The following is an 11291-nucleotide window of genomic DNA, read 5'->3' as shown; positions in this document are numbered from 1 at the left end:
CTAGAGCAGATGCCGCAAAAACTATACAAGATATAGAAAAACTTGACGGTCTCACCTGTAGCAAATTGAATAAGCTTTTTTTGGTCCATAGTAGTCATGTCACTAGGACGCATAGTTTCCGAGGATTAAGCGAAAAACCGAAAAGTGGTACCTTTAAACCCCCCTCTCCCCGCCGGCTCAAGGGCTAAGGGCGGGGACTTTTGCTATGTTCACCACCTAACTAGGCTAAATAAAGTCCCGAGGTCAGAAATTGTGTTCCACGGATTTCTCTCTACACCATCGTTAAGGCATTCATTGACTGGACTATATTGAATTCCTTCAATGAATAAAGCATACTAATTTGGAGCAAGTTCAACGGAAAAAATCCATGACATGAATAAAAGTTTTTGGATTAATAAATTCGGATTAGCAAACAATAAAACAAACTACTGTTCAAAAAATAATATATTTTTTGTCAAAATTACTGTTACATTAATGTAGAGTATTTAATTTGTTGTTAAATGCAATTAAGGTATAGAACGCCTTTAGATTTTTTTAACGTAAGAGACGCGTTATTTTGGAATATAATTCTAGTTTTGCTTGCGTAGCTTTATAGAGCTCTCAAACCTAAGCAACTTTACTATTGACCACAACTAGAATAAAAATTATAATAAATAAAAATTTTTTTTTGCTCCAGAAAAGCAGACCTTTGTCCCTTACATTAAGTTATATTTCCGTGATCGAAAATATTATAATATGACATAGTAATCAACATGCGATGCTTTAAATACGTCAATGTTATACTTAACAACTGCACAGTAATTATTGTGACGTTAATGGTAGGGTGAGTACACATTATAGGTATTTTTATTTATTTTTATTTTTGCTACATATTCACTTTGTTTCATAGTGCATTCTATGTTATCAAAAATATAAGTAATTATATCTTATTTTACAGTAGGTACGATGATAGAATAAGTAGGAAATTAATTGTTTTACAGATTTTGTTTCCGTACGAACCCTTCCGTACGATTAAATTGGTAATAGGTAGGTACTCTTGAAGAAAATAACCGATAAGACGTTTAATAAAATAATATAAAATATAAGCCTACTCGTGATAGCAATCTGGTATCGAAGATGCCATCTATAGTAGAGCGAGCATGACCAGTAAAAGCCTCTTCAAAAGTGCCTTAATTGCCTTAGGGCTTATGATCTTAATTTATCAGTTAAATTATTTTTTAAATGTTAAATTGGAATTGTATTCTGTAGTTGTGCTTTTAAATAAATAATAAAATTAAATATCCTTGGACATTTTAACTACACTACGCTTTTAGTCCCAAACTAAGCAAAACTTGTACTATGGGTTCTAGACAACGGGTATAAACATATACTTAAATACTTTTTTTTTAATACATACTTATTATACATAAATAAATCAATTACTTATTAGGGAACACGACGAGACAACTTCACAATATTTGTTTTTTCCGAAAGACCGTTTTTGAAGTAAGTCCGCAAGTGTGCGTTCAGCCCTACATAATTTGCAAGCCACCATTATAAATATTAGTTCATATTGAATGGAAATCATTAGTTACCAAGACATTGCTCAACTTACACTGCTTAGTCTTACTTAATTAGGTTTTGGCCTAGCATTGTTGTGGTAATTTGACATTGATCTCTCGATAACAATTAACCAAAAATCGAATAAGTGACAGTGAATCGGCTTTGGCGATTAAATCGCATCTAGTTCACGATTTGGGCAGCCGGTATGGATGTGTATAATCACACTAATGGAAGCTTACGGGATTTTCTATGGGATTTCAGGGGGAAAGGTACGTTTTTTTGATTTCTTGTGTTATATTTTTTTGGTGTGTGTTCTCTTGTAGCTCGGGTCAATTCTATTTATAAGTATGTCATAAAAATGATGTGTAAAAAATTAAAATTTGATTGGATAAACATTTCTGTGCCCAACGGAACAAGGTATCGTATTACCTGTTTGATAGATCAGTAAAATACCTAAACTAGCGCAATGTTATGTATAATGCATGTAGAAAATAATAATTATATTAAATTTGCAAATCAAATCAAATCAAATCATTTATTTGTAAAACATAGGTAAATGTAGAATTCAGGTGGTACATAATAATGGGTACCTAGAGCTCTATGTTTGGCCTATGAGTGGCATACAAATTATTAGTCCCATATAAAGATACAAACAAAAATTAATAGTTACATAACATAATAATTCAATGTCAATTTTTAGAATTTAAATTTAATGCTTACAAAACTATCATGTAAAATTATATTACAAACTAGCTTTCCGCCCGCGGCTTCGCCCGCGTGGAATTTTGTCTGTCACAGAAAAACTTTATCGCGCGCGTCCCTGTTTCAAAAACCGGGATAAAAACTATTCTATGTTCTTTCCCGGGACTCAAACTATCTCTATGCCAAATTTCATCAAAATCGGTTGCGAGGTTTAAGCGGGAAAGCGTAACAGACAGACAGACAGACAGACAGACAGACAGACAGACAGACAGAGTTACTTTCGCATTTATAATATTAGTTGGGATTAGTATCAGTCAAGACATTTTATTGCATGCTAAGTGCAATTTGTATACCTGTAACTACTACAGCAGGAACAAAATCCAACAGTGTGTTTGTACTATTATTACTTTGTAAAGTATAATAACATAAACACAATATTGTTTTTTCCCCATACATACTGACGATTATAACATTAAAGTAATCATGCTATTTAACCATGAAACCGACCATGTTTTTACAAGGAAACTATACAATGCATACTCTACTTCTAGTGGTTTATCAATTTGCTTATCAAATTAATGATTGAACCTAACCTTAATTAATACTTAGATACCATAACATGCCATATTATCGGCATGGGGCACACTGAAAACCAGCGTCGTGGCCTTCCTCGCCGTGGGCCGCGGCATATGCTGAGTGCGGTCCCATTGCGATTTTTTATTTCCTTGTAATTTATGGCTGTGCTATTTCTGTCTCCTTTTCCGTATACCTTCTTTGTCCTTAAATAAGTGATGTTCATCGTAATAAATTTTTCTATGACGCCGAGTGTATTTACTATCTTGGTCCAAACTTTAACTGAAAGAGAATGCCATATGGCATAGTGTTCGCCTTTTGGATCTTGTCAAATGTGCAATACAGTTTTAAACAATTATTATTTTTAACACTTTTTATCATGAAATGAAATCATTAGTGGGTTTACAAAGCTTAACAAACAATTACTGTTTTTGTTTTTCTTAATGTTGTTTTCAACTTTTGACCGTCGATGCTAATTGATATTATTTTTATTGTTTTCAGTGCACTTCGTCGACAAATGGTACCTGATGACGAGCCCAATGCCGATCTTGGCGATCTTACTCGTATACTTATTTATAGTGTTAAATGTAGGACCTAAATTAATGAAATCAAGACCGGCGATGAACTTAAACAAAGTGCTTGTATTGTATAACGTAATACAAATATTTGTGTCTATATTTTTATTTACTAAGGTGAGTTTATTGAATAACTTAACTTTATCATTCTACAATCCGATCGAGCTAATCACTTACCATCAGGTGATCCGTCTGCTTGTTTGCCTCCTGTCACATAAAAAAAATCGGCTAGCTGGAATGCGACTCTCCCTCCCACTTACCCGCACACCTCCCCGTATTTGCCCCGTTCCGTACCAAAGCGTCAATGTGACGTCACGGCTGCTAGGTACGCAGTTGACTCGACCGGATTGTAGCGCCGTACAGCTTATGCTGAGCTGAAGTTTTGGTAACTTCTACCTGTTTTTATTCTGATATTAATTATGTCAGTGCTTGATTTGATGACAGTAAACGTTTATTTATTTAAAAACTAGCGACCCCCTTAGGGGTGGAGTTTCGTAAAATCCTTTCTTAGCGGATGCCTACGTCATAACATCTACCTGCATGCCAAATTACAGCCCGATCCATGCAGGTGGTTTGGGCTGTGCGTTGATAGATCACTATGTCAGTCAGTCACTTTTGAGTTTTAATAATATAGATGAATCTAATGGCAATACTGATTTCAGGGCTTCCATCTCATGAAGGCGCATGGATTTTTACAAAGGCCGTGTTTGCTGAACAATGAGAAAGTCATGATGGGGGTAAATATTGTTTTGCTTAATTTGTAGGCTCTTTGACTGTCGGTTGCTAGTTACTACTATTTTTGATTTAGTAAACTACGGGTTTGCGTACGTGAACTTTACTTTTACAGACAGGATATTTATCTACTAATATTAGATTTTACGAATGTTTCTTTAATCGGTTTTTGAGTCTATACATTACTAAGCTTCCAGATAAAAGAATAAAACGGTTTACCACCTTGTATTCCATAGGTATGCAGTTACAATGTTAATTGAAAAATAATTCGATACATACCATCTCATTTTTCAAGTTCAGATTATTGTCTATGATAAACAAACGCCTAATGTGGAGGTCTGTCTTTTTAGTTATTGTATTGTTTGTTTCTGACAATAGTAAATATTTTCATTTTCAAATAAAGTATTAATTGTCTTTTTCAGGTTACCTCAGGCATTTACTACTACTTAACAGCCAAAATAAGTGAGCTACTCGACACTGTCTTCTTTGTTCTAAGAAAAAAGCAAAACCAAGTTACCTTCCTACATGTATACCATCACTCTGGCATGGTGCTATACACATGGTTCGCTTTGAAGTACGAGCCAACGTATAGTGTGGTGTTTTTAGGCACTGTCAATTCATTTATTCATATTATTATGTATTTGTACTACGGGCTGTCGGCGTTCCCTTCGCTGGCCAAGTATCTGTGGTGGAAGAAGTACATCACTTCTATGCAGCTGGTGAGTTTTTTTTATTAGTGTTTTAAAGGTTAGAGTATGTACAGTTAGAGTATACAGGTCCCAAAATTTGCACATCACACTAATTTACACCAGAGATAAATGAGCTTAAGACGCATCTAACAAGTATTATTAAGTCCATTTTTAAAAATAACTAATTTAATACGAGTCATATTTTAAAACTCATCAAACTTTTTTAATGGAAATGAATAAATAAAATTGGTCATATCTTAAAACTTATGAACCTTTTCTATGGACATATTAAGCTTGTTCGATTCGTCTTAGACTTAGCTACCTCCAGTGTCAGTGTGACGTGCTAATTTTGGGACACCCTGTATATCCCCAGTATATGTATGATAAGACTAGAACTAGGGCCGCCACGTGCAATGGAGCTCTAAAAATTCCCATACAAATTTTGCCAGCCTCAGTGAGGTTTCTCTTGACAACGTCATCCAAAGTTTCATAATCATCATCATCTCAGCCATAGGACGTCCACTGCTGAACATAGGCCTCCTCCAATGCTTTCCATGTGGCCCGGTTGGTAGCGGCCTGCATCCAGCGCCTTTCTGCTACCTTTAAGGTAGTCAGTCCACCTTGTGGGTAGACGTCGCACGCTGCATTTTCCGGTATGTGGCTTCTACTCCAGAATGTTGCTGCCCCATTGGCCGTCAGTTCTGCGTACTGTGTGCCCTGCCAATTGCCCTTTCAGCTTGCTAATCCGTCAGGCTATGTCATTGACAATTTAGTTCGTTTACGAATCTCCTCATTTCTGATTCGATCTCGTAAAGAAACACCGAGCATAGCCCTTTCCATAGCACGCTGTGCAACTTTGAGCTTCTGTATATTGCTGAAGCATCTTACATTTTCTAATTATGAACCGCTTTGTTTCAGATTCAATTTGTGTTGATCCTCTTCCATGCAATCGCTAACTACGCTTATGGAAGCTGCCCACCATCGTACGTCTTATTTTCCATGATATTGTTCAATACTGCGTTTCTCCTACTTCTGTTTTTCAACTTTTATGTTAAATCCTATGTTAAGAATACGTCATCTAAAACGGCGAAGAAAAAAATTATATAATGAGAAAGATAAAATTAGAAGTTTTTAATTACTCGTAGTACCTATTTAGTATTAGATTAGCGTTCGAAAAACCAGAAAAGTATAAGATTATATTTGTAAAAAAGACAAATTAAAACTTTTTCTTATTTTATTTATGATAGCTTGCCCGCGGCTTCACCCGCGTGAAATTTAGTTTGTCACAGATCGACATAAATTATAGTGTGATTATAGCATATAATATGTTAGTCTGGGTTATAAACAATAATACTGTAAAGTTTCATCAAAATCAGTTCAGTAGTTTTTGCGTGAAATAGTAACAAACATCCAGACATCCAGACATCCAGCCAGACAAAATATTGTTTTACTTCAAAGTTAAATCCAATCAATAATCCTAATTAAAATGTAAAGATCTTAATTACAGCGAAGTATTGTGTCGATACGCTAGAAAATACATGTCATCAAAACGTATGATTCAGTCACGTTTTGCTGAATTGCAATAAGTCGTATGCGTCGAGTGCAATGACGTGACTGAGTAACAAAATCATTGACCTGCTTTTAGAAATCAAATTATGTATTTTAAAATGCAAATTTTAACATCTGAGACTCTAAGTACCTAATATAAATAAATCCTAATCAAATAAAATGTAACAAAATGAGGCAAGGAAAGAGATGATGAAGGATCATCATCAAACATTAAATATCCAATCCAGTGATATCATACGAGTCCACATCCAACTGATAGATAATTTGGAATATCTAAAGGCTTGCATGAACAGAAATGTTGAATTATAATTTTAACTAATAGTCTGGGAGGTACCAAACGAAAATAAAATTTTCGTGAAACACTAAGGCGGTTATCACACTGCGCCGCGCTCCGCCGCGGAGCGCGTGATTATCATATAAAAAATCACGCGCGCGGACGCGTTGTCAGTGTGAAGTTACGGTTTATTTGATGTTGAGTGTAGTTCCCAAAAAACTTCTTCTATCTACAAGTAAACATTAAATATCCAGTCCAGTGATATCATACGAGTACCTACACATCCAACTGATAGATAATTTGGAATATCTAAAGGCTTGCATAAACAGAAATGTTGAATTATATTTTAACTAATAGTCTGGGAGGTGCCAAACGAAAATAAAATTTTCGTGAAACACTAAGGCGGTTATCACACTGCGCCGCGCTCCGCCGCGGAGCGCGTGATTTTCATATAAAAAATCACGCGCGCGGACGCGTTGTCAGTGTGAAGTGCCGCGCGTGTTTTCTATACAAACTGAACTGAGGTACTTGCATACAATGATTAAATCTGTCGCCCCGCGCTCCGCCGCGGAGCGCGGCAGTGTGATAACCGCCTAAAGTAAAAATATAAAGCAAAGTTAATTTTCTGACGCATAAAAGGTTATGGTTTGGCACCCCATCTTTTGTGGTATAGTTAAGTCATAGAAATTATTCTATGTTCTTCATCTCAGACGTTAGTAACAATAAATAGCAACCATAAAATATACTCGTATATCTAACGCCTCTTTTTCCCTGGCGTAATAGATCAAACAACATTTTGTTAATCTACAAAACCTCTTAATCTTAATTAGATATAATAATTTTTACTGAATATACAGAAGAACTTAATTCTAAAATTATTGTTAACCTCTAAATTATTGTTTGCAGGCATGAATTTATAACAGTGTTGTGGTTTATTATTTATTTATTAAATAGGACAACCAACAAGACAACACTGGAAGACAATCAATATTTACAACGTATTTAACTTAATCTAATTACTGCCTAATTATAATTATAGGTTGTAGGTTGCCACGGCATGCAATAGTGGACTTATACATAACAGAAATAAATTAGACATTTCAGTACAAATAACAGATTCAAATTTAACTTTCCCGTTTCTTGGCTATTGGAAAAATATATCCCACCAAAAACATTTTGCCTTTTCATTATTTTTCTGTTAAACAATAGCACTTCAATCTCCAGTGCCTCCAGGCTTTTGATCATTCGTTTCAGCCAAATGAAGTCCCCTGCTGGACAAAGGCCTCCCCCAAGGAGTCCTGCGCTGCCTGCATTCAGGTCTTCCAGAGACCTTCACCAGATCGTAGGTCCACCTAATGAGGGGCCCGCCACGTCATCAGATCCGTGGTCGAGAACTTTTCTGACCCAACGGCCACAAGCTCTACGAGCTATGTGCTCCAGGTTTTACTTTCTTAGAATATCAATGAAATTATGTGCTTAGAAATCCTTAATTATTAAAGTTATAAGTACGTAGTCAGCCCGTTTTGTAAGTAATTTATGCACGTAGTTCAAAGTCGGTTGATTAATGCTAGACACTTGACAATGAAACTAAACAATAGGGAAAATTGGGAACAAAACCTTGAAGGGGCTAAATTATTTACCTAATTGAATCAACAGCTGCTCTAAATTTCGATGTGTACTTCTCAGAAGGGAATTTATTACAAATCTGTTCATTTTCGTTAGTCATCCAAGCTTCACTATCAATCATACCTAAGCCTAGTAGGTACTATGCAAGCCACGTTTTTATGTCTTTTATGATGAGTGCAGGTTTGAAAGATAAAATTATTTTTTTATAAGTAACTAGCTTTCCGCCCGCGGCTTCGCCCGCGTGGAATTTCGTTTGTTAAATTTTCCTGAATTTTCTTTACTATAAACCTCACGGAGCCCGAGACCTTTCCAACGAATGCAAAACCGTGGAAATCTTTTCTTTAGTTCTGGAGTTATAGCGTCAGGGAGGAAAACCCGACTTATTTTTATATAGTAGATTAACTAACGGCCGCCCGCGACTTCGTACGCGTGGATCCCGTTTTACCCCCTTCATCTATCTTACGCGGTTTAGATTTTTTCATACAAATGTTCTTTCCCGCTAACTCCCGTTTCCGTGGGAATTTTGCAATATCCTGTTGTAACCAAGCTTTAAGTTTACTAAGGTACCTGCATGCCAAATTTCAAGCGTCTAACTTAAGCGGTTTAGATTTTTCATACAAAAGGATTTTCCAGCTAATTCCCAATCCCGTGGGAATTTCGGGAATTCCTTTCTTAATGCACCTCTACGGTACCTAAGCTACGTTCTTTCCAAAAGACAATGCCGGAAATTGGCGTCTTTTTTATTTCGCGCGGCCATCGACCAAACCTTGTTTTTTGATTACAAAATAGTGTAAGAAACCAAACTTAGTATGACATGTATACCTCTAAACTCAGTCTGAACTGAGCTCATGTAACTCAATACGAGCATCAGAAGTTTGATGATTTTCATACTAGATTTGCTGTTTGGGCGCAAGTTTTGTAAGAAATTGCAACAAAATAATGACATTGTATGTGTAAACAAACAATACCATCAAGGCTCCAGACATCAGTATGCAGCAGAATCAGCGCAATAAAAAAAATAGCGCAATATTTTGTTGCAATTTCTTACAAAACTTGCGCACAAAAAGCAAATCTAGTATGAAAATAATTAAACTTCTAATGCTCGTAACTCAGTTCAGACTGAGTTTAGAGGCCTATACATGTCATAGTAAGTGTGGTTTATTACACTATTTTGTAATTAAAAAACAAAGTTTGGTCGATGGTCGCGCGAAAAAAAAAAGACGCCACCTTCCATACAAAATCTGGCATTGCCATTTCAAGTGCCTACGTTTAGCCGTTTAGGCTGTGCGTTGATATGTCAGTCAGTCAGTTTCACCTTTTATACAGGGTGTTAGGTAAATGGGTATATGAGCCGACACTAGCCCATGTTAACATGAGCATATAAATGGTCATGGACCTATAAAAAAAGTCGGACGGATTCTCATCAACAAAATACTGTGACATTAGGATACACCAGCTTGCCTGTACGTACAGCCCGGCACGCACACATTCAAACCCTGACGCACCACTTCGAGTGCAAACTTCACACAGTTGACATATTATTTAGGCGGCGAAAAAACAACACGAATACGACATTTCTTGTGTGATGAAATTGTCTAAAAACCGTTCTGTTCGAACAAACAAAAATTAAGGAATCACATTTCACAGGTAAAACAATAATCCAATCACTTATTTCCCGACATTAAAATATTGAAATTAATTGAAATCAAACGTCATTCACTCGAAAAAATAATACGTCAAAGACCAGTGTTCTCAGTTCTTTACGTGGGAAAATTACCCGAAATATGGGAAATTAATAATAATTTTAGGACTTTTTAGTTGTTTATTACGCATACTATAGAAATAAAATAATTTATCATAATAATTGTGTTTTAATGGGATATATTTTCATAGGCAGATTTGATCCTTCCCAAAAATGTGGAACTGCGAAATTCAAATTTTCTTACATTGATTGCAAGTCAGTGTCAAGTTGTATGTTAAAATCTATCAGAGATAATAATAATATATTGATGATGCATAAGATTATGATTATAATGTACACAAGATTCGTAATTTGTAACTGCGTGAATTAGTTTTATCAACATTATGTACATACCCTGACACTGACTTGCAAACAATGTTAGAAAATTTGAACATTGAAAAGAAGAACGGTCACGCCCCATACAAAAAAAACCCAGACCCGACAGAAACGAGACATACCTCAGTTTTTTTGTCATGTCTTAATTAGTTAAATTATATATTTTTTATATTCGAAATCTATGTATAACACCAAAATATTACCCTTTGTTTTTGTTCAGGCGTTATACAAAATCTGATACAAAATGCCTATTTATCATCAAAATTGGTAAATGTATGTACCTAAATGTCTATTACAGCTGCTATGGAATGTATCTAGGTGATCTGGAGATACAGCCGGATTATACAGGGTGGTTATACTTATGGAACGATAAGTGATCTCACTCGATTATTTCTAAACTATACAAGATATCGACAAACTAGTTAATGATTCTGAAAGTGCTTCACGAGCTCTTTCAAATGGTACCAATAATAGGTTACATATTATGGAAGCTGGTAACATTGAATTTTTGGATTTTGTAACTTCTCGTTTCCACCCTGTATAATCCGGCTGTATCTTCAGGTCACCTAGATACATTCTATAGCAGCTGTAATAGACATTTAGGTACATACATTTACCAATTTTGGTGATAAATAGGCATTTTGTATTAGTTTTTGTATAACGCCTGAACAAAAACAAAGGGTAATATTTTGGTGTTATACATAGATTTCGAATATAAAAAATATATAATTTAACTAATTAAAACATGACAAAAAAACTGAGGTATGTCTCGTTTCTGTCGGGCCTGGGTCACAGATGACCGTTCTTCTTTCGCGCCTACCTCAACGCATTTACCTTTCATTCTTTTCAAATGGCACGGAATAATTCTGTCTACATTTCTAAGTAACATCTGCCGATCTATGTTTTTCTTAAAGTAAATGGGTAAAATGTTT

General features: G+C 35.5%; 1 protein-coding gene across 1 annotated transcript; it reads left to right on the top strand.

Annotated features, from left to right (window-relative positions):
• The first annotated feature begins 1563 nt into the window (after positions 1 to 1563).
• Positions 1564 to 6050, top strand: LOC135088448 (very long chain fatty acid elongase 2-like). The gene is made up of 5 exons (XM_063983260.1): positions 1564 to 1811; positions 3319 to 3509; positions 4055 to 4129; positions 4547 to 4843; positions 5732 to 6050. Exons 1-5 carry the CDS (start codon positions 1748 to 1750, stop codon positions 5918 to 5920), a joined length of 816 nt encoding a protein of 271 aa, XP_063839330.1. The 5' UTR covers positions 1564 to 1747; the 3' UTR covers positions 5921 to 6050.
• Positions 6051 to 11291: the final 5241 nt, after the last annotated feature.

The sequence above is a fragment of the Ostrinia nubilalis genome, chromosome 4, assembly GCF_963855985.1.
Source record: "Ostrinia nubilalis chromosome 4, ilOstNubi1.1, whole genome shotgun sequence".
NCBI lineage: Eukaryota > Metazoa > Arthropoda > Insecta > Lepidoptera > Crambidae > Ostrinia > Ostrinia nubilalis.
The sequence above is the reverse complement of the archived record's forward strand: the minus strand, read 5'-3'. Positions and strand labels throughout refer to the sequence as shown.